The 27,535-nt window shown below is 42.3% G+C and overlaps 1 protein-coding gene across 4 annotated transcripts; it reads right to left on the bottom strand.

Moving 5' to 3' along the window:
- Positions 1 to 801: 801 nt before the first annotated feature.
- On the bottom strand, positions 802 to 27,535 carry MKI67 (marker of proliferation Ki-67). Of its 4 annotated transcripts, none has more exons than XM_068140215.1 (17): positions 27,443 to 27,535; positions 26,781 to 26,855; positions 24,908 to 25,021; positions 22,272 to 22,353; positions 22,076 to 22,191; positions 21,147 to 21,216; positions 20,401 to 20,476; positions 18,499 to 19,986; positions 17,293 to 17,531; positions 16,185 to 16,590; positions 13,369 to 13,484; positions 12,323 to 12,494; positions 12,105 to 12,239; positions 8,634 to 10,090; positions 7,467 to 7,536; positions 2,562 to 5,825; positions 802 to 1,440 (listed from the first exon to the last, which is right to left on the bottom strand). In XM_068140215.1, exons 3-17 carry the CDS (start codon positions 24,997 to 24,999, stop codon positions 1,316 to 1,318), a joined length of 7,908 nt encoding a protein of 2,635 aa, XP_067996316.1. In that variant the 5' UTR covers positions 25,000 to 25,021; positions 26,781 to 26,855; positions 27,443 to 27,535; the 3' UTR covers positions 802 to 1,315. The 4 variants fall into 4 exon arrangements, with proteins under 4 accessions (XP_067996316.1, XP_067996318.1, XP_067996319.1 ...); XM_068140217.1 differs by having other exon boundaries at positions 20,401 to 20,461; XM_068140218.1 differs by having other exon boundaries at positions 20,401 to 20,458.

Below are 27,535 nucleotides of genomic sequence, written 5' to 3'. Positions count from 1 at the left end.
CTGGAAGAATTGGGGAAACTTAAAGCACAGCATGAACATGAGATGTATGTTTCTGCATCGACCTGAAGCAGAAAGTGTGCAAACAGCCCTTCTGGAACAGAAATTGAAGCAGCAGCTTCAATTCCAGGAAGAGATTGAGCTGCTGAGGTGTCAGTCAGAGGTACTGCTTGAACAGTAGACTGCACAACAGAAGGGCAAAGTTGAAGCTGAGAAAAAGGCATCATTACATAACACAAAGATGTTGATTTAGGAGAGGGGGAAGGCACAGGCTGCTTACAAACAGGACCAGATTCCAGTGTAGCTAAAAGCAGTGGGGATACTGCACTTCAGTCTAGAACCGGAGCTTTGACACCTGTCCAGGCAACACTGTAACTTCACCCTCACCACTCCTGAATCTTACCAAGACTCACTCACACCTGGAGGCACTGCACATTCTGAGTGTGCTTGCAAGATAATCATAGAACAGCAGGAGTTGGATGGCACCACTTAAGATCATCCCCTCTGAAGTCTAACACCCCTGCCAAAAGAGGTTCACCTAGGGCAGGTCATATGGGAATACACCCAGATAGGTCTTGCTAATAGCCAGAGGAGACTCCACAACCTCTCTGGGCAGTTTCAGTGCTCCGTCAACCTTAAAGTTTTTCCTCATGTTGAGGTGGAACTTCCTGTCTTCCACTTTGCATCCATTGCCCCTTGTCCTATCACAGGATGCCACTGAAAAGAGACCAGCCCCTTCTTCTTGACACACACCCTTCAGCTATTTATAAACATCAATAAGACAAAGCAGGCTGAAATTGTTTACAAATTTAATGACTTTTCATACAATGAATTTAAGTTCTTTTAAAAACACCTTATCAAAAATCTCAGCATAAAAGCTCTGCTCATACATCTATAGCTTTCAAAAGAGTATTTACAGAACAGGAATGAAAAATAAGACTTTAAAACAAACAAATGATTAAGCAGAAAACAGCTTACAAATTAAACGGGCAGTAAAGCAATATGGCTTCCTGGCTGCCTGCTGTACTGATCAACACACACACAGAGACAGAAGAAAGGGATAAATACTGTTAGAAAAGGATGCATTGTGAGGTTTGCAGCTTTGCACAAGCACCACCACCCAAAGACAAATCTATTAAACCAAGTATCTAGGCTGTCTCTGTAAACATGGCAGGAAATAAATTTTCATCATAGTGTAATTCATCAATTGCTTTACAAAAACTGAGCTTAAAATCTAAGTGCAAGTCAATTCACATAGAATAAAAACCCTTAGTTTCAGTTACTGAATTATAAAATTGGCTCAGTGACTGTTAAAAGGCTATTTTCTTGTTCTTGCACTTGATCTGGTCTTCCTGTCTGTTCCTCCAGCAGTCCTCATGTCCTCTTTACCAAGTTGTTCTTTAGTTGTTCTTCCTTTTTGCAGCGATCCGTTTCCCTCACTCTCTGTATGCAAAAAAAAAACCAACACACAACCATAGATTTGTACCATAAATCAAATATTTTCAGACAAAATCCAATCTTCAGTTGTTTTTAAAGATGTCCCCAGTGACTACACACTGAAGATTACATCTCTGAACTCAACAAACCAGTTACAAGCTCCACACCACATATCCTTTAAGACTAATCCCATGAGGACTTCACAGCTATTTCTGAAAGTAGGTTAACATTAATGAGAGCACCAAAACCAATTAGCTCCCACTTCAGCTAAAATTCCTTCCACTGCTATGTAAAAACTAAAACATATCCTACACTGAAGAAAAATTCCTGCAAAAATTAATGTACAGTAACTGCTTTAGGGTCCAGATAAAGCTGGTAAGTCAGATAGAAAGATCAGATACTTTTACTGCCCTCACTAGAAGAACATTTTTGTGCTGGAGCAGGTCCAGAGATGGCCAATAAAGCTGGTGAAAGGTCTGGAGAATAGGTTTGGAGAGCAGCTGAGAGAACTGGGGCTGTTAAGTCTGGAGAAAAGCTGGCTGAGGGGAGATCTCATTGCTCTCTACAATTCCTTGAAAGGAGGCTGGAGTGAAGCTGGGCTTGGTCTCGTCTCCCAAATAACCAGGGATAGGACAAGAGCAAGTGGCCTCATGTTGCATGAAGGAGCAGAACGAAACTGCTCTGTCATCACACACAACTAACTACGCTTCTCCTAGAGGGAAAACTTGGCTTGTCAGCTGATAATGGTAAAGAAGCTCTTAAAGAAGATCAAAATATTACTTTAGAAACTTTTGAGTCATCTGTAAAAGAAAATCAACTTAGAAGCAGCAGAAGAAATCACCCTTGTTAGAAGCCAGATTTCCTCTAACCTACAATTTATTGTTATGGATGGAGAGAATGTATCATAGAAGAGCACAAAGACATTTGAATACTCAACAGAAGAATATGCGTAATAGCCCATAAAATAAATCCCTTCTACTCAGGAAAAGCATTCATATAAGATAACATAGGCCTACTTAAGGCTTCTTGCTATATTGAAACCTCCATTGACTTTATTAGGGTATTATTGTTAGTTCTATATATAACTCAGCTATACACAGAAACTAGAAAGCAAACTGTTGCCTCACCTGACTTTAACTTTTTGGGTGCTAAGCCATCTGCCAGTAAGGGGCATTTTCTTCTGTGAGAAGTAGAAGCTGCCTGCTGGACCAGGTTCATGTCTTTTCCTTCTCCAGACTGACTACTGTTTTCAGAACTTGCAGATGTCAAACACCACTTTTGAGTTTCTGAAGTGTTACCATTTTCTGGCAAGTCACCATTTGTAGGAAGAGAAGTAGAAGTAGCTGCCTCTGATGTCAACTCAATGTTTCTCCTCTTACTCCTCAATTGCCTTGTTTGCTCCTGGGGTGAATTATTTTCTACAGATGCATCACCACCTTCTTGAAGAATCCTCTTCTGCCCTCTACCCCTGGGCAAGCCAGGTTTTTCCCTGAGAAAAGTGGAACTTGTTTGTTCAGATTTGGAAGAAGTGGTTTTCTTTTCTGGCAAGTCACCATTTGTATGAAGAGAAGTAGAAGTAGCTGCCTCTGATGTCAACTCAATGTTTCTCCTCTTATTCCTCAATTGCCTTGTTTGCTCCTGGGGTGAATTATTTTCTACAGATGCATCACCACCTTCTTGAAGAATCCTCTTCTGCCCTCTACCCCTAGGCAAGACAGGTTTTTCCCTGAGAAAAGTGGAACTTGTTTGTTCAGATTTGCAAGAAGTGGTTTTCTTTCTGCCTACTTGTGATCGATTTTCTTTTGCTGGTGGCGCTACATCCAGAAGTATATTCTGGTTTTCTTCTGGAGTTTCGGTCTTAGCATCTTCTGGCAAAACTTGAAGTGAACTGGAACTAACAGCTGGTGAAGGGATTGTTTGCTTTGAGTTCCCTTTTGAAAGATCCATACTTTCTTGGGAAGTAGAATCTTCCAAAATTAGCTGGTTTGCTTCCCTACAATTATTCTTTCTGCCCCTTTCTTTTGATAAACCTCGTTTTCCCTGAGTAGAAGTGGTACTTGTGGCTTCTAACAGGAAGGCACTTTCTTTCCTTCTGCTTCTTCTCACTTTATTTTCTTTTGCAGATGAATCAGAAGTGTCTAGCAGAACATCCTGATCTTCTTTAGGAGCTTCTTCTTTACCACTGTCTGCTAGCAAGCCACATTTTCCTCTAAGAGAAATATAATTAGTTGTGTGGGATGCCAGAGCTTTGTCTCTCCTTTTGCCCCTTTCTACTGACTTCTCTTTTGCACAGGACATTGTTTCCAAAGGCACATTGTGTTCTTCACTAGTAGCCTCTTCTTTATCACCAGTTTCTGATAAGCCACATTTGCCCTGGAGAGAAGATGAACTTTTTGCCTCTGCTGCTAGATCAATCTTTTTCCTTCTGTCCCTTGCTGATGCATTTGCTTTTGCCTGCAAAGTTCTATTTCCCAAAGCTGAAGTTTGATCTTCTTGCACAGTCATCTTTTTATCGTCACCTTCTAGCAACCCACGTCTTTTTCCAATAGAAAGAGATCTGGATGTTCGAGGTGCTGTGGCAACCTCTCGTCTTCTCCCTCGTCTCAGTGGAATGTCTTCTGTTGAAGAGGGAGTAGCTTCCACAGCTGAATCTTGCTCTTTTACAAAAACCTCATCTTTATTATCATCTGCAATTAAAGTTTGCATGAAGGTAGAAGAAGCTGTTTGTGGAATAGAATCAACTTGCTTTCTTCTGCTCCTCTTTACTTGAGGAGAAAGTTTTTCTGAAGTCTCATGTTGACCGTCTTTGCATGTCATTACTTTGTCATCCTCAGGTAAATTCCTTTTTCCTTCAGCCACTTTGGAACTGTCTTCTTCAAGCTGAAAATTAACTTTTCTACCTCTGCCTCTTCTCCACATTGTTTGATTTGCTTGTGCTTGGTTCTCTTGCAGAATTTCAGTGTGCTTGGCTTTCAGTATTCCCTGTGGGTTTCTTGTCTGCTTTTGTAGGCCATGAGCAAGACTTGTCCTGTTCTCAGCACACACTGTTATGGCACGTGGGCTGTGCTTCTCTTTCTTCACTTGGTCTGTGCTCTGGGCACAAACAGAGCCCAAAGAACCTTCAGAAGATTTGTCCATTTCTGTTTCTGACTTAGATTTGGGAGTAATTAGTTCTGTGTTGTTTATACCTTTGCCACTTTCATCAGCCTTTTCTTCCAAAGAGTCTTTCTTGCCTCTCCTGCTCCTAGCTCTGTTTGTCTCTCCAGAAGGTGACTCTGCCTTTGATCTTTGAGATGATTCCGTTGTATTTTCCTGAGCATTTTCTGTTTCATCGCCCTGAGATACTTTAATGCCATTGATGTGTGATTGTGTTTCAGTTGAAGTTTCCTCGGTTCTCTGAATGTTTGTATTTTCAAGTGCTGTTGCACAAACATCTTTTTTTGCTTCATCTGAGATCTTTCTAGCGCTTCTCAAAGACATCACTTTTGTCTCTGCTACCTTCATTTCAAGTTTAGCTCCATTTTCAGATTCTCTAGATGTGGTGGCCTCAGTATCTCTGTCAAAGCCCTGTTCACCTCTTTGTATTGCCTTTGCTGATGGGCCTTTGCGAAGCTTCCTTGTTGTCCCCTGAAGGTCCTCTGAAGAAACTTGGTGTACTTGTTCATTTCTAGCTCTTCTTCCTCTTTTAGATGGAATCTGTGGCTCTGTATTTACTTTTCTTACTCCTCTAGTCCTCCTCTCAGGTAACAGAAACATTTCTTCACTGTTTTCTACACTACCTTTGTTAGATTTGCTTTCAGGGTTCTTGAAATCTGTGGGCAGTTGAGAACTTTCATTTTGAATGCTGCTAGATACACTTTCTGCTTTTGTGGCTGGATCATCTTCAGCTTTTAATACATCATTGATGCCACACTCCTCCAAAGTCTGTTTCATATCAGCAGGTTCTATTTGTACCACTGAAGAATCTTTGCTATGAGAATCAAGATTCTCAGCTGGATGTTTTAACACCTCTGGTCCTTTCCTTTTACCTCTTCCTGGTCTTTGAGTAGCTCCACGTGGTGAAACAGTTTCAACTTTTTCCTGATCTGAAACAACCTCCTCTTGTATGCAACGGTTTGTTCTCCTTCCTCTCTTTCCCTTTTTAGGTACTGAAGTTGAAGTACTGATTTCTTCTGCCTCCTCTTTGGTGCTCTTTGTTTCCAACTCTTGCAGTTCTTTTGAATTCAAATCCCTTTCACTCTGTTGTGCTGAGGCAGGATGTGCTCCCTTCCGTGGCCTGCCCCTTCTTGTTGTCTGGGTAGACTGGTCTTCACTGGTTGATTCTGTCTGTTGGATATCTTCATCTTGTGAAATATTTCCCTTGTCTTCCATGACCGGTGTCTTTTTTCCCCCTATTCAAAGTTTTTTCATAAAAAATAAGCACAAACAGAAGTTACATATTATTACATCTAATCAAAATAGCTGTGAGCTTTGGTTTTCCCAGAGTCATTGTGCTCAAACAAATCCCACTTAATATTTATAGAATCATACAACTATTGAGGTTGTGTGGTGGTGAAAGAAAGTCTCTCCCCACCCCAAACCATGGCTAACTCAGTTGGAGAAGCAACAGTGGAAGGGCTATATTTTACAAGCAGGATGAAATGCAGTGAATATATACACAATATGCAGTATTTACAATATATACAGAAAGAAACAGCAAAGAATGTAACACAGAAAACCTTCCCTCCTCCAGAGAGAAGGGTCGCCCCAAAACCCCCTTCTCCTCCTTCCTCCCTTTTTTTCCCAAAAAGGGTTGGAGAGAGAGAAGTAATTATTAAGGAGGAAATTCTGTTAGTTAAAAGCGTGTGCTAAGGAAGAAAAAAGAATTAGTTTCTTATCTTGTTAGTTGAAGGTCAATGCCAAGCTCAGAGAGAGAAACAGCAGCTGTTCAGACAGACTGAAAGAGAGAACTGACTGAAACACAAACTGAACTAAAACTAAAATGTAAAGTTGCATTCTACCAATGAAATTCGTTTAGAATAGCTTTGTTTTCTTTTTCACACCAAAACATTCAGCTAGAGTGCTCCAGTAACTGTCTCTTCTTAAAGGCATAGCCTAAAACGGTCACAGGTTGGAAGAGACCTTTGAGATCATCAAATACAACCTCTTGCCCAGAGCTCACAATCCCGCCACTACCACTAAACCACATCCCTCAGCACCACATCCACATGGCTTTTAAATACCTCTAGGGATGGTGACTCCCACCACTTCCCTGGACAGCCTGTTCCAATGCCTGAGAATCCTTTCTGGGAAGAAATTCTTCCTAATATCCTCCTGCCCTGGCACAACTTGAGGCTGTTTCCTCTTGTCCTGTCACTTGTTGCATACGAGGAGAGACCAACCCCCACCTGGCTCCAACCTCCTTTCAGGGAGTTGCAGAGGGTGATAAGGTCTCAGCAATCTTAATTCCTAAATTTAAGACCAGGCTTTGGACTAAAGGCATATGGTGGGATTATAAGTTAAAGCTATGTTTGCAAAGATCATTTCAAATGGAGATTTTAACATTAGATTTTTTTACACTGGTAGGTTGAGGTGCCAACACCACCACATCAAAAACCCATTACAGCAAGAGAATTCCAGCACCTTAACTTCAGGAGGTCAATACAAATTCCAAAAGCACTCTTTGCAATATATATTTTGGAATTATCTTTTTGGTGGTGTCCTGTGATAGGACAAGGGGCAATGGATACCAACTGGAACACAGAAAGTTCCACAACCACCTGAGAAAAATACTTCTTTAGTGTAAGAGTGACAAATCACTGGAGCAGGCTGCCCAGAGAGGTTGAGGAGATGTCTTTAGAGACTTCCAAGACACATCTGGATGCATTCCTGTGTGACCTTGCCTAGGTGAATCTGCTTTGGCAGGGGGATTAGAGTCGATTTCCACAGGTTCCTTCCAACCCCCACCATCCTACAATGACCTTAAAACTTGATATTAAAAAATATAACCTTCTGGATTCTTTTATTCCTCTAGTTAAAATGTTTGTACTTACCACATTCATGAGTGGAATTAAGAGGTGCAGTATCTTCTTGCTTAGAATTCACAACATTTACTGGTCTGACCTAAGAGAATAAACAATAATCAAGTAAATGCATGGCTGAGAGGACAAAAAAATAAATGGAGCCATCCAGTACAAAAATTAAAGTATCGTAATAGTTGAACAAAGTCTTGACAACCAATTCTCTCTAAAGATGAATTCAATTTAGTTTTATAACTACTTATATTTGATATCAGCACACAAATATCTCAAATGTAGGCATTTGAGGTGTTCAAAGTCAGGTTGAATGAGGCCTCAAGCAGCCTGGTCTAGTGGAAAGTGTCGCTGCCCATGGCAGGGGTGTTGGAGCTAGATGATCTTCAAGGTCCTGTCCAACCCAAACCGGTCTATTAATCTATGACATAGGTATCAAACTGGCATCCATTCAGGAAGCAATGAATCCAAGAGCTGAGGGCAAGAGACCAATCAGCTTGAGCACAGGGCAACCTGCTTTGTCAGAAACTCAAGACTTTTACTGTGCAAAGAAAGAAAAAGTCCTTAAAATTTAATCTACAGGGCATGTGAAGCAGCTGTAAAAAAAATATAAACCCCAACTGTATGCCTTGCTTCTGAGAAGGAAGGCTGAGGAAGCATTTGATTGGAGTTTGTAAGCAATTTAAAGGGTGTTTTAAGTATAATGAGAAGAAATCATAACAAAGAGAAAAAAAATCTCAGGTTCAAATCTGTCATGAGATATGTCTTCCAGCAGGAGGAAGTCACTTGGACAAAGCTACCAAGGCAAAAAAGATTGGCATTTTTCCAGTTTCAAATCAAGTGAAGCATTGGAACAGGTTGCCCAGGGAGGTCATGGATGCCCCTTCCCTAGAGGTGTTCAAGGCCAGGTTGGATGAAGCCTTAAGTCTAGCAAAAGTGTCCTTGCCCATGGCAGGAGGAAATTGGAACTAATGATCCCTAAGGTCCTTTCCAACCCACACAATTCTGTGAATGTATGAACACGAGGTGCTCTCCTAGAAGGTACTTTTACCTCCAGAGTCTACAGGCCTGGCATATTTGAAATGCACTACTATACAAGACGTCATACTACAAGGTCTAAGAATTCACTTCAACCATAGGCTTCAAAATCTAAACAGATCTCTTCCTGAAAAAGGTGAAGAATTTTACCTGAATTTCCTCTGGTGCATCAAACATTTCTGTAACTCCAGCATAGTCCACTTCAAAATCAGCATGTTTCTGCCTGGGTTCTGCCATAAGCCTTTGCAGACCCACAAAATCATCCACTGGTTGCTGCTTCTCTCTTGGAGTCTTCACTAATCTACTAATACCAAACATATCTTCTATGGGTTGAGCTTTTTCCTTGGGTGACTTGAAAATACGGCTGACCCCAATCATGTCTTCTACAGGCTGATATTTCACCTTCGGGGTTTTCTTCTTTAAATTAACACATGCCACATCTTGTGCTGCTTCTCTTTTCTGTAGTGGAGTCTTCAGCAATCTTTCAAAAGCAATTTCATCAGTATAAGGGTCTGTCTCTTCTTGTGGGCTCCTCATGAGCTGTTTAATGCCAGAGAGGACCTCAACTGGCTCTGGCTTCTGCTGTGGGGTTCTCATGAGTTGCTTGATGCCTGATAAGACCTCGGCTGGCTCTGGCTTTTGCTGTGGGGTTCTCATGAGTTGCTTGATGCCTGATAAGACCTCAGCTGGCTCTGGCTTCTGCTGTGGGGTTCTCATGAGTTGCTTGATGCCTGATAAGACCTCGGCTGGCTCTGGCTTCTGCTGCGGGGTTCTCATGAGTTGCTTGATGCCTGATAAGACCTCGGCTGGCTCTGGCTTCTGCTGTGGGGTTCTCATGAGTTGTTTGATGCCTGATAAGACCTCGGCTGGCTCTGGCTTCTGCTGTGGGGTTCTCATGAGTTGCTTGATGCCTGATAGGACCTCAACTGGCTCTGACTTTTGCTGCGGTGTCCTCAGGAGCCGCTTGATACCAGACAAAACCTCTACAGGCTCCATCTTCCGCTTTGGGGTCCTCATGAGCTGCTTGATGCCGGACAAAATCTCCACAGGCTCCAACTTTTGCTCTGGGGTCTTCAGAAGCTGCTTGATGCCTGATAGGACCTCAGCTGGCTCCAACTTCCGTTTTGGGGTCCTCATGAGCTGCTTGATGCCCGACAAAGCCTCTACAGGCTCCAACTTCTCCTCTGGGGTCTTCATGAGCAGCTTGATACCTGATAAAGCTTCTACCACATCTGACTTCTGCTTTGGTGTCTTCATGAGCTGTTTAATGCCTGACAAGGCCTCTACTGGTTCCGACCTTTGCTTTGGGGTCCTAAAGAGCTGCTCAATACCTGACATGACCTCAGATGGCTCCAATTTTTGCTTTGGAGTCCTCTTTTTACGTTCCAATTTCACCTGAGATGTTTGTTTTTCAGGAATTATTGATGAGCTATCCACACTAATATTTTCTTCCAGAAGGGCTTTTCTTCTTTTAGGGGTTTTTACGGACATTGCATCAAACACAGGCTTTAGAGACTGCGTCTCTCTCAGGAAGCGACAAATGCTGGGACTATCTTGTTTGCGTTCTGAAGCATCTGAACTATTTAATGGTGACACCATCATCTCTCCTGAAATAAGTAGTAGATTTAAATAATTTGGAAAAAAAAATTAAGCAAAAATCTAAAGGACTCTAAAGGCTGCATAACTAAGCAAAATGGCTTCCAACAGCCCAAGCCTTATAGAAACAAAAATCCAAAAAATGTGCATCAACAACTGATTTGGAATCATAGAATCATTTTGTTTGGAAGAGACCTTTAGGATCAAATTCTAACAATTAACCCAGCACAGTCAGGTCAGCACTAAATCATGTCCCTCAACACCACATCTACATGGCTTTTAAATCCCTCTGGGGATGGGGCCTCCATCACTGCCCTGGGCAGCCTCTTCCAGGCCTTGACAACTCTTTCAGATAAGAAATTTTCCCTTGTCCAACTTAGACATCCCCTGGTGCAACTTCAGGACATTCATCTTGTGCTATTATTTGTTACATCTCACTTCAACCTCCTTCCAGGTAGTTGTAGAGAATGAGGTCTCCCCTCAATCTGGGCCCCTCAGTTTAAGAAGGACATGGAGACACTTGAACATGTCCAGAGAAGGGCAACAAGGCTGGGGAGAGGCCTTGAACACAAGCCCTATGAGGAGAGGCTGAGGGAGCTGGGATTGTTTAGCCTGGAGAAGAGGAGGCTCAGGGGTGACCTCATTGCCCTCTACAACTACCTGAAAGGTGGTTGTGACCAGGAAGGGGTTGGTCTCTTTTCCCAGGCAACCAGCACCAGAACAAGGGGACACAGTCTCAAGCTGTGCCAGGGGAGGTTTAGACTTGAGGTGAGGAGGAAGTTCTTCACTGAGCGAGTCGTTCGTCATTGGAACGGGCTGCCCAGGGAGGTGGTTGAGTCGTCGTCCCTGGAGGTGTTCAAAAGGAGATTGGACGTGGCATTTGGTGCCATGGTCTAGTTATGGGGTCTGTGTTAATAGGTTGGACTCGATGATCCTCGAGGTCCTTTCCAACCTAAGTGATACTGTGATACTGTAATCTCAGATTTAGAGTTGATGGAAGAAACTGTTTATGATGAGGCGGGTGAGACAGAGGCTTAGGTTGCCCAGATCGCTGGCAGATGCACCATCCTAGGTCAGGTTGTCTGGGGCTCTGAGCAACCCGCTTTACTTTCAGATGTCCCTGCTGACTGCAGGGCGGGGTTAGACTAAATGACCCTTAAAGGTCTCTGCCAACACAAACCATTCCATGATTCTCATCATAAGATGTTTAAGTATTTTCAAATTCCTGGTCTAGCAGGATTAAGAAATAATTTTTTTTTTCCTCAAATTATATTCCTTAAATTATGAAACTAACGAAGTCATAACACTCAAAAAGATTGATGTGTATAGAAAATAAGATTAAAGGCTTGGTTGCCCACCAAGCTCTAAATTACAGCTGATAACATGCATGTTCAGGTGGATGAACATCACTCCACTATTTTTTTACTGAACTCCCTTAGTTATAGCAAGGTTTGTTATAACTAAGTCTACTTTTTGCAACATCTGAAGTAAACCAAAGTACATTTCAACTGGTACTGTTAAATACTGGCAAATTTACTCTTGATTTTGGTGTTTTGTAGATGCTAAGTTCTTCTAAACTGTCAAGAATTGAGTCATACAGGCAAGCTTGGGAGCAAAAGTTGCACAACAAAATACCATCTTCACACAAATCATCCTAACTTGACCCTTTTTTTTCCTGCAAGATGACACAAAATTCCTCTCCCTGCCATGAAACTTTATCACTGGATTTAGATTTATCCACAGTGTCATGTTTTAAGTACACAGTTCTGCCTGAAACAAATCTTCAGTATTTCATACCAAATTGAATGGATAACAGCAACTACTCAAAAATTAACAGGAACTACAAGAATTTCTTTTAATACAAGATAAAATCCATTGATTTTTTTTAATCCAACGTCTTTTAGGGGTTTCTTCATCTCAGTACATTCAGTCTACCTATACCTATAGGCTGTCTAAAGCAGGAGACTCATCACTACCCTTAAATATACTTAAGCCATTCCCCTTCTTTCCAAAGAACAAACATACCAGTTTCCTCAGGAGTGTGCAATTCAGACATTTCCTCTGCAGGACATATTGGTGTAACATCAGCCTTCTGCACAGCAACCAAAGGTAATGCTTTTGCACTCTTATTTTCTGGAGTTTGAAACATTTCAGTCATTCCTATAAATTATATTCAGATAAATGAGCATATGCTTTGATAAAACAACAGTTGGTAGAGTGAGCACTAGACTTCAAAAATTTACCTGTGAAGCTTTCATCCATGTTCATGTTCAGCTTCCATAGAGGATTTTTTACCACTTTAGGGACCCGTCCAGACGTTCTAACTGCAGTGGAATAAGCTCTACCTACAACTATTGTAGCAGGTGAATCTGCATGACCTGTACTAAAATGGCCTTTTATTTTTCTTTCTGGAGTCTGCAGAGAGGAAAAGAAAGGGTAAGACCAAAAGTGTAATTAACAGATGGATTTCATATAAAAATCTTTCTCATATACATTGTGACAAAGACATCAACACCTCTTCATCATATCCCACTCTGCCCTGCTGAGGCCTCATCTGGAGTACTGGGTCTGATTCTAGGCTCCACAGTTCAAGAGACAGGAAACTAATGGAGAGAGTCCAATGGAAGCTATGCGGATGTTTAAGGGAATAGAACATCTCTCTTACACAGAACGGCTGAGAGACTTGATGCTGTTCAGGCTGGAGAAGAGCAGGCTGAGAGGGGATCTTCTCGATGTTCAGCATTATCTAAAGGGCTTGTGGGGGGCAAGAAGATGGGGCCAGACTCCTGCCAGTGATGCCCAGTGACAGGACAAGGGACAATGAGCACAAACTGGAACAAATGTTTACAAACAGGTAAATGGTGGGTGTCAAAAAGGTGGGGCCAGTCTCTTCATTAGTGTCCAGTGACAGTACAAGGGACAACAGGCACAAATTTGAACATAGGAAGTTCCACCTAAACAATGAGGAAGAACTTCTTTATCTTGAGGGTGATGGAGGACTGGAACAGGCTGCACAGAGAGGTGGTGGAGTCTCCATCTCTGGAGTAATTCCAAACCCGTCTGGATGCCATTGTGTGCAACCTACTCTAGGTGAAGCTGCTCTGACAGGGAGATTGGACTACTTAATTGCCAGAGGTCCCTTCCAATCCCTATTGTTCTGTGATTGTAATTCTGCAATATTCAAACCTTATAAGCTTCCAGCTTCTGTAGTAAAATATCTACAAAATGTTTGTGGTTATGCAACATCAAAAAGAAACATGAAAAAAAAAAAGGAATAGAAAAGGAATACCTTTGATGATTGAGTTGTCTTCTTCAGAGCTCTTCCTTTTCGGGCACTTCTCCTAACAGTCTTTATCTGTGGTTTTGCAACACCCAGTTTTACCACTTCTGCCCAAGATTTAGCAACTAGGAAGGAAAAGAGAAAGAACCACTTTAATTCTTAGTTGTACAAATGGATGTTTGTAATTACTTCTCTATAGATTAGCTGCAGTTGGGCAGAGGAAATATGTGTTACCACCAGACAGCACCTAAAGCACTCTGGGAATCCTTTTCCATTGGAACCCCCAATTTCAGATAAAGTTTATCAAGCGTCCAAGTTCCCATTATGGCTATTCCCACAGCAAAACCATAATGAGCTTAATTTAAGGTCAAATAGAATCATAGAATGATTTGGGTTGTAAGGACCTTAAAAATCATCCAGTTCCACCCCCTGTGCCATGGGTAGGGATAGGTTTCACCAGACCAGGTTGCTCAAGGTCCCATCCAACTTGGACCTGAATATTGCCAATTTTGCAGCATTCTTAATTTCTCTGGGCAACCTGTTCCAGTGCCTCCCCACTCTCACAGGGATGAATTTATTCCTAATTTCTAATCTAAATCCATCTTATACTACTTTGAAGCCCAATGCTTCAAATATTACTAGAACCAAATGCTGATCCAATTCCATCCATACAATTCCTGTAAGGGGCAATGACCTTTTCAGATTAATTCATTATTATACCTGAACTTTTCCCTTGTGGGACACGAAATTCAACATCAAAGAAGTGGCTTAAAATTGAAACATATCCAACTTTTCTTTCACCACTTTCCCATGGAATTTTCTAATCAAGAAATTATTTATTTAGACTGCTGACAGCAGCATTTAGATCTACACAGACAGTCCATAATTTTTTCACACATCACTTTCTCCTTATAACATACTTTGAAAACTCCCAGGGCAAGGTTACCTTTAGCCCAGAATCATTCTGTACACAGCAGAGAAGCTGTGTAATAAAATGAAGCTGTAAGTTGGGAGGACACTTGCCTCATTTATTTTAGAACTAGGCTGTGAGAAGACAGGGATCATATAAAAGGAACCATTATTTTAAGTAGAGATAAAAAGGGGAAGGCTGTTCCCAAAGAAAGAGATGTTATTATTCTCTCGTCAGAATTGCTGTGCAAGCTGAGGAAAGTCTGTAAACAAAAAGTTTCAGAAGCTATTTTTGCCAGAGTATTCAGAATACACTGAAATAAGCCAAGCATGAAGGAAATTACCTGAAAAAGCTGAAAACACAAAGAGGTTGAATTTGGATACAAAGTAGACATTCAACATATCTAAGAATTGTGGTTTTCTTTTCGTATTACACAATGAAACTGATACACTGACACTAAAACCACTTAAAGAGGTGGTGAAACACAATGTGTCATTAACATTTGTGAAATGCTTTTGTTATTAAACAGAAAAATCAAAGCCACTGAATAAAACCAACATTTAGTAATCTAAAAGACTACTAATACTTTCAGATGCATTACCCAGGAAGTATTGTGATTTTACCTCATTGTGTAATAGTAGCAATAATGATGACACCATTTTAAGTGATGCTATGAAAAATGGAGATAATAAAGAGCAACATAAATTCCTAGGTGAATGGTGGTGCTGGTGGCCACCTTCAAATTTAACTCTGAAAGAGTCAAATGGGTTTAATTTATGACAGAAACACCTTATGTTTCTTCACAGATAAACATTTCAAGAAGCAGAGATCCCCTGTCACCACGCTTCTAATACTGTCAAAACCATCCAATCACCTCCTTGAGGAGCCTGTGCCAGTGTTTGAGAACCCTTTCAGTGAATAAGTTTCTTCTAATGTCCAACCTAAACCTCTGATGCAACATGAGGTCATTTTCTCACCCTATCACTTGTTCCTTGCAAGACACAGACCCCAACCTGGCTCCAACCTCCTTTCAGGGAGTTAGAGAGAGACAGGTCTTCCCTCAGACTCTTCTGCAGGCTGAACTACTCCAGCTCCCTCCTCACAAGACTTGTGCTCTAGACCCTTCACCAGCTTTGTTGCCCCTCTCTGGATCCAGTCCAGCATCTCAAGGTCCTTCTTGCAGTAAAGGACCCAAAACTGAGCCCAGGATTTGACATGTGGTCTCACCAGTGCTGAGTAGAGGGGGACAATTGCTCCCCTGATTCTGCTGGTCACATCATTCCTAATCCAGGCCAGGATGATGTTGGCCTTCTTGGCCAACTCGGCACACACTGGCTCATCCTCATCTGGCTGTCAAATGATACCCCCAGGTCTTTTTCTGCTCCTAGGTTGTTGTGACCAAGGTGCAGGCACTTGGGTCTTCTTGGACCTCATTTTATTTGCCTTAACACATTCACCAGCCTGCCTAGATCCCTTTGCAGAACCTCCCTACTCTCAAGATCAATGCTCCATCCCAGCTTAGTGCAATCTGCAAATTTACTGAGGGTGCCCTTGTACAGATCATTGACAAGGATATAAAAGAGTAATGGGCCCAGTACTGAGCCCTGGGGAACACTAGGATGATCTTGAAGGATCACCATTGCAACTAATCTTGTAAAGAGAATCTTAATTCTATCATTTTTCAACTTCTGAACTTAAAATTTGTGTTCTAAACATTGTTCTATATATGCTTTAGCATTTTTCTTTATGAATATGAGAGAATGATTTTTTGGAAAGAACTGAGAACTCTCAACAACCATCAGCAGACAGGCAAATCATTTGGTGGCCTGTACATATCAAAAGAGGCCAATTCCAGTTTTGTCCCTGCATTTTAAAGGATTAGAAACCATGTTAAAAATTAACTGCTGAAACAAACCTAGTAAATTGGCATTAGAGGCACCGCTTCTTCTTTGGGATTTGATAGTTGCTACAGCCCCACTTCTCCTCCTCATGGGAGTGACCTTCGGAGTAGGTTGTGCATTTCTTATTAACCGCTCAGGTGTTAAAGAGGTTTTCTCATCTTGGTTAATGCGAGAAGATTTCGGTGTTGTCACTTGGGCACCGCCTTTCTCCTCTGTATTCACGCCTTCTTCAATGGCGTCCTGCTCTTCTGCAATTGGGAATGGCGGTGTGATGAGAGAGACAGAGAAACGGCCTTTTTTGTATGGTGCTGGAGAACCTGAAGTAAAATTAAGTGCTGCCTTCCCAGAAATTGGGGCTGAGGCTGCTGGGGATTTCTGGGCTGACACAGTTTTTGGTGACATTTTTTCTTTCTGCTGCTCCTGGTAGATAAAAAAAGACCACACACATAGAGATAAAATGTTACTGCACGTAGCTGAACTACAAATGCTACAGCTCTGAAAACCAGAGTAGTATAAAATACCATCAGAAGATCTGACAAAGCCTATTTAAGGTTATTCTCGGAAAACAAACTTGTAACAAGTTTTAAATGTCAAAATATTCTCACAAGACACAGGTAAACTCAACTGAATAAATAAACTGAATTTATTGTTCTACTTTATCCAAAAGTTTTGCTCTTAGGAAGTTCACTGCACACTTCTAAACCAGTTTCAATCAACAGGAAAGGTTTTCTAACTCTGTGACAGTAGCTTGCAAAGTTTACCAACAAACCATTTGCTGTTATTTATGGTAAACTGGAGATTGTAGACACTGCTGCTAAACAAAATCATACAGAAATACACTCCCACACGCAGGAAAACGAACAACAGCATGTGAGGTGCATAAAAACCTACTTCCTGTGCAAAGACAGTAAGGTATCAAGGGTAAGATGAGCCTGTTCCTACAATGTTAAAAATTCTGATTAAAATTTGATTTCAGGTACCTTCAGATACCTTTCAGATATGTGCAAATGAATAATTAAATAATGTCCACTTCCCAACAGACATCTAATAAGGGTTACTGGTCTTTTTCAGAAGTTAGGGAGTTTAGAAATTCTGTTCACATTAAATAGTCTTAACAGTTACCTGGACTGCAAAGTGCTTCAGCCCCTGAGTCTTCTTCAGAACAGCACGTGGTGAGTTCCCAAAGGGCAGGCTCAGTCTGGCAGGAGTTGCTCCTTTTTTAAGAGGTGAGTTAGGAGGCAAACTCTTATCAAAAAGTTCTGGACTTAGATGACCACCAAAAGAAACTCTCTTTCTTTTTCCTAAAGGCTGAAGTAACGTATCACCACTCTTCCTCTTCTGAGAAATACTTTTCTTCTTGCCTACAAACAACAATTGACAACATTCCTACTATATAAGAATTCAAGTCACTATTTTAAGAGCAGAGAAAACAGTGCTTACTTGTGTAATTTACAGTCAGAAACATATCAGAAGGCAATTTCACAGAATCACAGTGTGGTGAGGGTTGGAAGGGACCTCTGAAGATCATCTAGTCCAACCTCTCTGCCAGAGCAGGGTCACCCAGAGCAGGTTGCCCAGAATCACAATGTCCAAATGGGTTTGGAATCTCCACAATCTCTCTGGGCAGCCTGCTCCAGGGCTCCAGCACTCCAGCACCCTCACAACAAAGAACCTTTTCCTCTGGTTCAGATGGAACCTCCTGGATTCCAGTTTGTGCCTGTTGCCACTTTACCTGTTGCTGTGCACCACTGACAAGAATCTGGCCCCATCCTCTTGCCCCTCATTCTTTAGATAGTGATAAGAATTGAGAAGATCCAGTGTACTGGCGCAGGGAGTTACTTCTTTCTGTACTCACCCTTGTTGAACCTCATGAAATTCCCCTCCACTCAACTGTCTAGCCTGTCCAGATCTCAGTGAATAATGGAACAGACTGACAGTGTCTCAGCCACTCCTCCCAGTTTTGCAACATCAACAAACTGCCTGAGGGTCCACTCTGTCCATTCATCCCGGTTTTAGACGAAGATGTTGAACAAGACTGGACCCAGTATAGACTCCTTGGGAACACTGAGCTACAGGTCTATAACTAGACTGCACCAAAGATCACAACCCTCTGAGCTGCTGTTCAGCCTGATCTTGATCCACCCATAAGTTAAAGAGAAACAGATTCAGCTGAGGAAACTTTTCTCTATATTATTGTGTGTTTTCATGCTCAGTTATAAGAACATGATCATTATTTTAGAACTAATTGGTCAGCAATGATTTCTACCAAAGCACTATAAGAACTTCTCCAATACAAAATCAACAAGGCAAGGGATTAAACATATTTACCTGATTCTTCTCCAGCCAACAAGCCAGAAATGCTCATTTCTGAGACAGTCTCACTGTCTTTTAGTACAGCTGCACTTCCAGAAGACCTTCTCTTTGATGACAACCTGCGAGGTCTTGTAGCACTGGCATCTGCCATATCTTGTTTCTGATGACACTCCTCTGTAGTCAGCTCTTCCCTAGTGCCACTGTCTTTTCTTCCAGTAGTCTCCTCGTGGTGTTCTTCAACAGCACTTGTCTCCAATGCTTTCTCATTTAACAGTCCAGAGCTTCTTGGCCTACCCTTTTTTCTTCCAGAGCCAGATTTCTGCCCAGCTGGAGATGCCAGTTCTGATACTACCTTTTCTGAAGATAATGTCTCAGAATAGACATTTTTGTCTGGTAATTCTTTACTCTGCCTGTTACTTCTTCTGGAACTCTTGATATTAGGAAGAGGTGCAGGAGTGTCACAATATCCATCTTTTGAGTCAACAAAGTCTGCTTGATCACAAACTTCTTTCAGCACTTCTTTCACAGGTTTTCCAGGTGTATGTTGCTCACTGCTTTGTTTCAAGCATTTATCTTCTGCCAAAGGCTGCTGGTTGAGATCACCATTTCTGGAAGCTGAGTTTTCCTGTTGAGTTTCAGCTAACGCTTCTGACAGAGATTTACGTTTCAGTGACAGACGGCATCGACTGGTTGGAGTATCAGCAGTTACGGGATTCATTCCACTCGCTTCACTGGTAGGTGATACAAAATGAGATCGAGGACCCTTCCTTCTGGATGTTGGTGTAGTCAGAACATCTGCTTCATAAACATTTGCTGTACTAGTCTGTGCAGGTTTATGCGTGGCAGAGGTGCGTTTTTTTGTTTTCCCTGTAGAATCCAAGCATTCTATAGAGCACTGCTCCAGTAAAAACTGCGCGTTTCCATCATTCTCCTTACTGGGTGTGACTGGAACTTTAGAATCTTTAGATCCACCTGTTGTACTCAGTTCCTTACGATCCCTGAAGTGACTTCTTTTACCAGTACTTCCCAAGACCTGCTTAGAAGCAGAAGTTTGAGGAGTTCTAGTGAAACTCTTCTTGGCAGCGCTTCCTCCAGTTGAGATCTGGTTCAATTCTGAGCTGTTCGTGTCTTGCTTCATTGTGATTTTATATTCTTCAGTATTTTCCCTTCTGCCCTTTTCTTTCTCTTTAGTCAGGCTTCCAAGATCTTGCACACAGCTTGATGATGAAATTGGAGCACTTGGTTCCAACAGAACATTCTTAGCATCTTCCTTGGCAGCCTGTTGAAGTGCATTTCCCCCTTGCAGAGGTTTTTGCACTATAAACTCACTCTTCAGTTTTTCATAGAGTTTACTAAAGGGAGACATTCCCTTTTGCTTAACAGATTGGTGTGGTCTGTATAAAGACTTGGGTGTTTTTAATTTGCTGGGTAAAGTTTTGGAAATATTTTCCTCTCTAGCTTGCTTGTTTTCATTGGCTTTTTTTTCTTCACATTCAGCATTATCTACAAAGCAAAACAAAACCACAAATGCACAGTTACTTAAAACCTTCAAAGCTACAAATATGAGTTCCATGAACACAGATAAGATTTTTTCTCCTGTCAACCAAGGTTCAAGATACAGCACTATGAATAAAGCTCTGTTAACAATAATGATGTCTCTCCTAAAAGAAACATCCTAAATGTTTTAAGCTGTATATAAATAAATTCTCGGTTGTAATCTGCAATTTATCCCATATTCTGAGAGTGCACTTGGGATTCTATGCTTTTGTTTTTCTATGGGATCCATTTCAGAGCTGCCACAAGACAAATCTATGAGCACAGGATTAGACAACCACGTAGGATCAGCTCATCACAGCTCAGTCTGGTTTTTGTTAAGGGAAAGAGGGAAACAAAACGCCCATTAAGGCAGGTACCAACCTGAAGCATGAATATTTTTAGATCCTGGAGTTTGTTTGCATGATTCCACTTCTGCCACCTGCTGAAGATGAAGAACCTGTAAATTTGTACAATATTACAGCAGAGCAACAAATATTCCACAGTTTAGCATAAGTCCCCCTCCCTTGCTCACCTTCTTACCAAACCTAGCAGAGAATTTTTATTTAAACAACTACAACATTAAAAGAATGAAATGTTTTTGCATAGCCACAGTACTCACAAATAACAGCATCCCCTTCAAGTGAGAAAACTTTCCTGAGAACAAACCCAGAAACTAATGAAAATAAATTATTCAGACACAGGTTTAATTTGATATTTATACATTCCAACATCACATCAGTGTGCCAGCACACAGAACAGATTATTTTTGAAGGAAAGAATGCTCATTCTCCAGGGCATTTCCCCATTTCAAGTATGAGGGCATCCAAGGCCCGTACTCTGCATTTTCCACATCCCATCCTCTTTAGGAAACAGCTAAGGATTAATTTTTAATATCTTACTTGTATTAGTAACATCATAGATTATTATGTATCTATTAGCAGAAACCAGCAAGTCTAAACTTTATAAAATATTAATTTTAAAAGAAATATTTATCTGAAGGAGTTTATTTGTGTTTTTCAAACAGAAAGGTAGTCTGAAAAATTACAGCTAGTTAGAAAAGAAGGAAACAGGGAAACACATCTTATTCCTGACACTTAGTATATTTAAGTCTGGGGCCATAATATTACCTGCAGTGTTTCATCTTTTGGTGATCTAGAACGCCTCTTTCTCAGAGTTGATTGGAGAGGATATTCAAATCTGGAGGAATTTGAAGGAACCTTAACCATTCTTGTCAAATAACTGATGACAAAATTCTCATTTTTAAGATAAATGACCTAGAAATAGCTGTCCACTGCAACAATACCCACAATTCACTTTTCAAGGCTTTAACTACATAAAAACACTTCTAAATTTTCCTCTAAAAATAACTGCAGAAACTAAGCGATCTCTCTAGACAATTCTAGCTTTATTGGTTTAGCTTAACATAATATAAAAGTGATAAAAAATTATCTTGAAGCAATCCTGAATTCTGAAAAAGGTCTGTAAAACACTGTAAGGAAATATGAAAGAAATCAGATTAACTTCTGTTTCTGAAGATGGTAACTTTTTTCTCCCGTTTATTTATGCCATTTCAAGGTGAGAGACTTGGGGCTGTTTTGCCTGGAGAGGAGCAGCCTAAGGGGATCATCTCAGTGCTCAGCAAGAGGTAAGGCCTGGGGGAAAGAGGATGGGGCCACACTCTTCAGTGGTATTCAGCAGGACAAAGGACAACGAGCATGAACTGGAACTCAGGAGGTTCCAAATAAACAAAAAGAGAAACTTCTCTGCAATGAAGGTGCTGGAGCCCTGGGGCAGACTGCTCAGAGAAGTTGTAGAGTATCCTTCTCTGGAGAGATTCCAAACCCATCTGGGTGCTGTGATCCCAGGTAAGCTTCTGTGGGTTCTCCTGCTTTAGCAAAGGGGTTGGACTGGATATCTCCAGAGGTCCCTTCCAACCCTCCACAATGCTGGGATTTGGTGATCCAGCAGCAGAGCCTGCATCCACAAAGCTATCTATATTGTTTGCCTGCAGAACACATTCTAGGATCAAGCTGTTAACAGTGTTACTTGCACTTACCTGAAAGAACGATCAAGAATAGTTAACACATCTCCATGCTTCAGGGGAACAGGCTGCTGAAAACACCCTCCATTCAGCTTCGTAGGATTTGCTGTACTTAAATTAGTCAGTATTGCCTAAAAATTGAAACAAACATTTTAGCAGCTCAGTGAGATGCAAGAATGTTACACATGTCATTGCAATGTGCATGTCTTACCTCTTTGTTTTCATTTACTTCAATTTTACAATGTTCTTTTGAGACTTGAGGCAAATGGATGCGAATATCACATTCTGGTCTCCTGGGGGGGGATAAATTTGGAGTGTCAATGCACACAAAAGAAAACAATTAAAATCAAACTGCTATCAAATGAGGTGATTTCCCAAATTTTCAGCTAATAATAATACAGCAGCATGAAACTTTCTAAAGTTGTGACATGAAGAGAATGAACTACAGCGAGGGTGGTGAGACACAGGAACAGGTTGCCCAGAGAGGTTGTGGATGCTACCTCCTTGAAAGTGTTCAGGGCCAGGTCAAAAAGGCCTTGAGCAACCTGGTCTAGTGGAAAGTATCCCTGCCCATGGCAGGAGGGTTGGAACTAGATGATCTTTAAGGTCCCTTCCAACCCAAACTATTTGATGAGTCTATGAATAACTTATAAAACAAATTATTATAACGTGATCAAACTTTCGCTATTACTGAAAAAAAAAGCAACACTTGGGCAGAAAAGAAATTAAAATGTATTACTGGTGGTACTAGAATATTTCTAAATTAATTCCAACTGATGAAAAAAAAAAAATAACAGGAGCTCACACTCCTGCAATCATTAGGGAATCCATAGAAGGAGGAAAACAAAAAGGAGGAGGGAGGAAAACAAAAAGGAGGAGGGAGGAAAACAAAAAGGAGGAGGGAGGAAAACAAAAAGGAGGAGGGAGGAAAACAAAAAGGAGGAGGGAGGAAAACAAAAAGGAGGAGGGAGGAAAACAAAAAGGAGGAGGGAGGAAAACAAAAAGGAGGAGGGAGGAAAACAAAAAGGAGGAGGGAGGAAAACAAAAAGGAGGAGGGAGGAAAACAAAAAGGAGGAGGGAGGAAAACAAAAAGGAGGAGGGAGGAAAACAAAAAGGAGGAGGGAGGAAAACAAAAAGGAGGAGGAAGAGTGCAGTATACCCCAATTCTGAAAAACCCCAAAACAAAATAAACCAAACCAGCCTACAGCAGCTGTTTGGTGATTTGAGTTTACTTGTCTTCCAGCTTGCAAGTTGCTGAAGACTTGTGGAGTATGTTTTGAAAATACCTGCACTTCAGGTCTCTTAGGAATTTGTTACAATCATACAATGACAAATTGCTTCAGTTCTAAATGAACTTTAACATCATTGAGTCCAACCATTCTCTAATTCTTGAGTCTGGTGTTAAACCATGTCCCTCAACACCACATCTCTGCGTCTTTTAAACACTTCCAGGGATGGAGATTCAGCTAGCTCCCTGGGGAGCCTGTTCCAGTCCTTGAAAACACTTTCAGTGAAGAAGTTTCTTCTAATAGCCAACTTAAACATACCTTGGTGCAATTTGGGACCCTTTCCTCTCATCCTATCACTTCCTCCTTGGGAGAAGAGACCAACCCACACCTTACTCCTTTCATGGAGTTGTACATAGCGAGAAGGTCTAGCCTCAGTCTCCTTTTCTCCAGGCTAAATAACCTCTGTTCCCTCAGTCACTCCTCACAAGACCTGTTCTCCAGACCCTTTACTGCCCTTCTCTGGACCCATTCCAGCACCTCAATGTCCTTCTTTTAGTGAGGGCCCAAAACCTGAACACAGTACTCAAGGTATGGCCTCACCAGTGCTGAGTACAAGGTAGATGACCACTGGTCTTACCTCATTAGATCATCTACCTTCTAAACAGCTGTAAGAGAAAGCTGCATTCTAAGCATGACAACTTTTTCTTTCTTCTTTTTAACATAATGTCTTATCTTTTTGACATGCTGGAGCTCTTGAAGAGCAAATACAGCAGCTATCACAGCAGTGATGCTGTCACAAAAGTACCTGACACCCCTCCTGGATGCAGTTGTCAGGAAACAATATCTGTACCAGTAAGTATCCCTCTCTGGGCAGCCCTGCTGAAGCCAAAGAAGAGTGTGATTGACACTGGAGCACTTCTCCTAGACTTTCGCTATGGAATGTGATTCAGGACTGAAAAATTAGTTATGTAAAATACCTATCAAGTCAGTAAAGTGCTGAACAGACCTAGTTTGTGACAGAGAAAAACATTTTATTTGGAGTCTGTTACAAGATCACCTAGTCAAATCTTCACTGGTACCTTTTGAGTATATTAATTTTATCTTTAACATAAAATAGCTAGATTGAGCTTAAACTCTCATTATCATTCAATCCCAGAAATCAACATGAGTTTCAAGACTTAAGAAGGAGGTATAAGTCCTTAATTTTAAATATTAATTCTAGCTAGCACTGACGTCCTGTGTGATGTTCCTCACCTCTCTTCACTAGCCATCTACGTAGAAACAGTCTCTAGGTAAAAGAAAACCATCACTGGCATGTCAAATGCGTGCTATTTCTAATCCCTTCCCCACATTTCTTTTGGCTAGAAGTGTAGTTAAAAGAAAATTTTAAATTAAAAAAAAAATGCACTTAAGAAATTCTAGCAATAAAAGGACAAAAAGCAGTAACAAAAATCCGGGTTTTTAGCCTTACAATTACTCCTAGTCCAGAATCACTTTTCCTCCTCTGAATATCATTCACAAACATTTATTTTTGCAAATAACTATTAACAGAAACAATCCCAAGGAAAGACATCATGGAGATTATTTAAGAGTGTTAAAGCACTCAGCTAATTCTCACCTTCCAAATAAACAAGAACTTTCAGTGAGTGGAAAACTAAGTCCATCAGTCCCGTTCCGTTTGATTACAACAATATTCCCCAAAAGGGGCATCTTCAAGCGTAAGGACTCCTACCTGGAAAAGAACAGCACAATACTCATCCAAATAATGCTTTAGACATTTAACAATTTATTTTTTTTTTTACTTCTAGAGACATTTTTCCATTGTACAGGAGAACCTCCCCCCTTTTAGCTTAAAACCGTCTCCCCTTGTCCTATCACAACTGGCACTGCTTAAAAGTCTGTCCCTCGCTTTCTTTCTCAGTTTAGGAAGGATGTTGACTTGCTGGAACGAGTCCAGAGAAGGGCAACGAAGTTGGTGAGGGGCTTGGAACACAAGCCCTATGAGGAGAGGCTGAGGGAGCTGGGGCTGCTTAGCCTGGAGAGGAGGAGACTCAGGGGTGACCTTATTGCTCTCTACAACTACCTGAAGGGGGGTTGTAAACAGGCAAAGGTTGGTCTCTTCTCCCAGGCAGCCAGCACCAGAACAAGAGGACACAGTCTCAGGCTGCGCCAGGGGAAGTTCAGGCTGGAGGTCAGGAGGAAGTTTTACACAGAGAGAGTGATTGCCCATTGGAATGGACTGCCCGGGGAGGTGGTGGAGTCGCCGTCACTGGAGGTGTTCAGGAGGAGACTTGACAGGGTGCTTGGTTACATGGGTTAGTTGATTAGGTGGTGTTGGGTGATAGGTTGGATGCGGTGATCTTGAAGGTCTCTTCCAACCTGGTTTATTCTATTCTATTCTATTAGCCTCCCTTTAAGTACTGAAAGGCCGCCAGAAGATCTCACTGGTGCCTTCTCTTCCCCAGATTGAAGAACCCCAGCTCTCTCAGCCTGTCCTCACAAAATGCAAACATTTACATTCTGTCCTCTACTTCAAAAGTCTTAGACTTGATTTTAAAGTAAATAGAGACCAACTAAACATAGCTGTAACCTCCTGAAGAAGTAAGAAATGATGGCGTGATCACTAAGCACTGGCAGCATAACAGCTGAACAGAAGGCTGAAAGTTCAGTGCTTGTTACAATCTCCTGATAGGCTGTTGATACAGCAGAGGGGGTGGCAAGGGTACCCCTGTGTGCACAAATGGAAAACACAGAGTAACTGCATTTAACTTGCAAAACAAACCCCACCACACTTGTGCAACCTGGTATGTTATTCCTTTCATATATGAATATCACAGAACAGTGAGTGTTGGAAGGGTCACTTGGAGATTATCCAGTCCAACCCCCCCCGCTAAAGCAGGGGCACCCACAACAGTTTGCACAGGATCACAATGGCTAGGTGGGTTTGGAAGCTCTCCAGAGAAGGAGACTGCAGAACCTCTCTGGGCAGTCTACTCCAGGAAAGAACTTTCTCCTCGTGTACAGATGGAATCTGTGCCCACTGCCCCTTGTCCTGTCACTGGGCACCACTGAGAAGAGTCTGGCTCCATCTTTTTGCTCCTAACAGGTCCTTTAGCTCTGGCTGAGTACTGAGGAGATTCCCCTCTCGGGCTGCTCATCGCCAGGTTAAAGACCTCCAGGTCTCAGTCTTTCCTCCTCACAGAGACGCTCCAGTACCCTCAGCATCTTTGTAGCCCTGTAACTGAGTGTGCACGAGGTACAAGCAATCCTCAAATCAGCGTGTTTCAAATGCACCATAAAGTATTACAGATTCGAACGGGGCACGCTAAAAACATGAGATCAATGCAGTTATAAGCGGCGCTTCTGAACTTCTTCACTGGCTTTCATAAACAAAGTACTGGGGAGGAAAAAACCCCAAACAAGCAAACACCACCACCACAACTAAAACACACCAGGATAACTTTGACAGCACCCTTAAAAGAAGTCTTTACCTGTACGCAAAACAAAACCCAGCAGTCTTCAGTTCTCCGTATCCAAAGCGCCCTGCTCACGCTTTCAATTAACTCCTACAAGCGAAAAACACCACAGGAGCTGCAGCAGCCTAAGTTAAAACCCCACCAGTACCAGCCCAGGATCTGTGTGGTCACAGCGGCGGGCAGTGCCGGTGCATCGTAGCTCCCGCTGCCGAAACGGGGCAGGAGAGCGGACAACCACCAAGGTCAGCGAGACGGGCCACCGAGAGAACCAACTCACCCCAGCTCATCCCCACGGCGCTCAGAACCTCACAGCTGTGCTCGCCGAGCACCATTTCCCCCCTCCCTCCCCCCCCCCCCACCCAACCGCTTTAAACGACCCTTCCTCCCCGCGAAACCGCGCTCCCCCGCAACCTCAAGCGCGGCGGCGGCGGCCGGGCCGGTTTGTACCTGCGGGTCGCACCTGCGGCTCCCCAGCCCCGCCGAGGGGCCGGTGCCACGGCCCCTCCTCTCAGAGCACGGCGCCGACTGAGCCTTCCCGCGCGCGCCAGCACTCGCCGAGCCGCGCCGGTGGCTCGCACCGCCAGCTTACACCACTGATACCCGCGGATGTATCCATGCGCCGAGCCAAAACTCAGCACGGACTCCGCGCAGGCACTAGAAACTCTTGCCGCTCTCACCTGCTGACATCCGCCATGACTGTGGGGGCGCAGCGGGGTCGGCCAGCCGGGGCAGGCGATCTTCGGCGGCCGGACTCTTTTGACCTACAGCGA

Source organism: Melanerpes formicivorus, unplaced genomic scaffold (assembly GCF_026170545.1).
Source record: "Melanerpes formicivorus ecotype bairdi unplaced genomic scaffold, bMelFor1.0.p_v2 SCAF_6, whole genome shotgun sequence".
NCBI lineage: Eukaryota > Metazoa > Chordata > Aves > Piciformes > Picidae > Melanerpes > Melanerpes formicivorus.
Note: the sequence above shows the minus strand (reverse complement) of the source record. Positions and strands in the feature narration are given on the sequence as shown.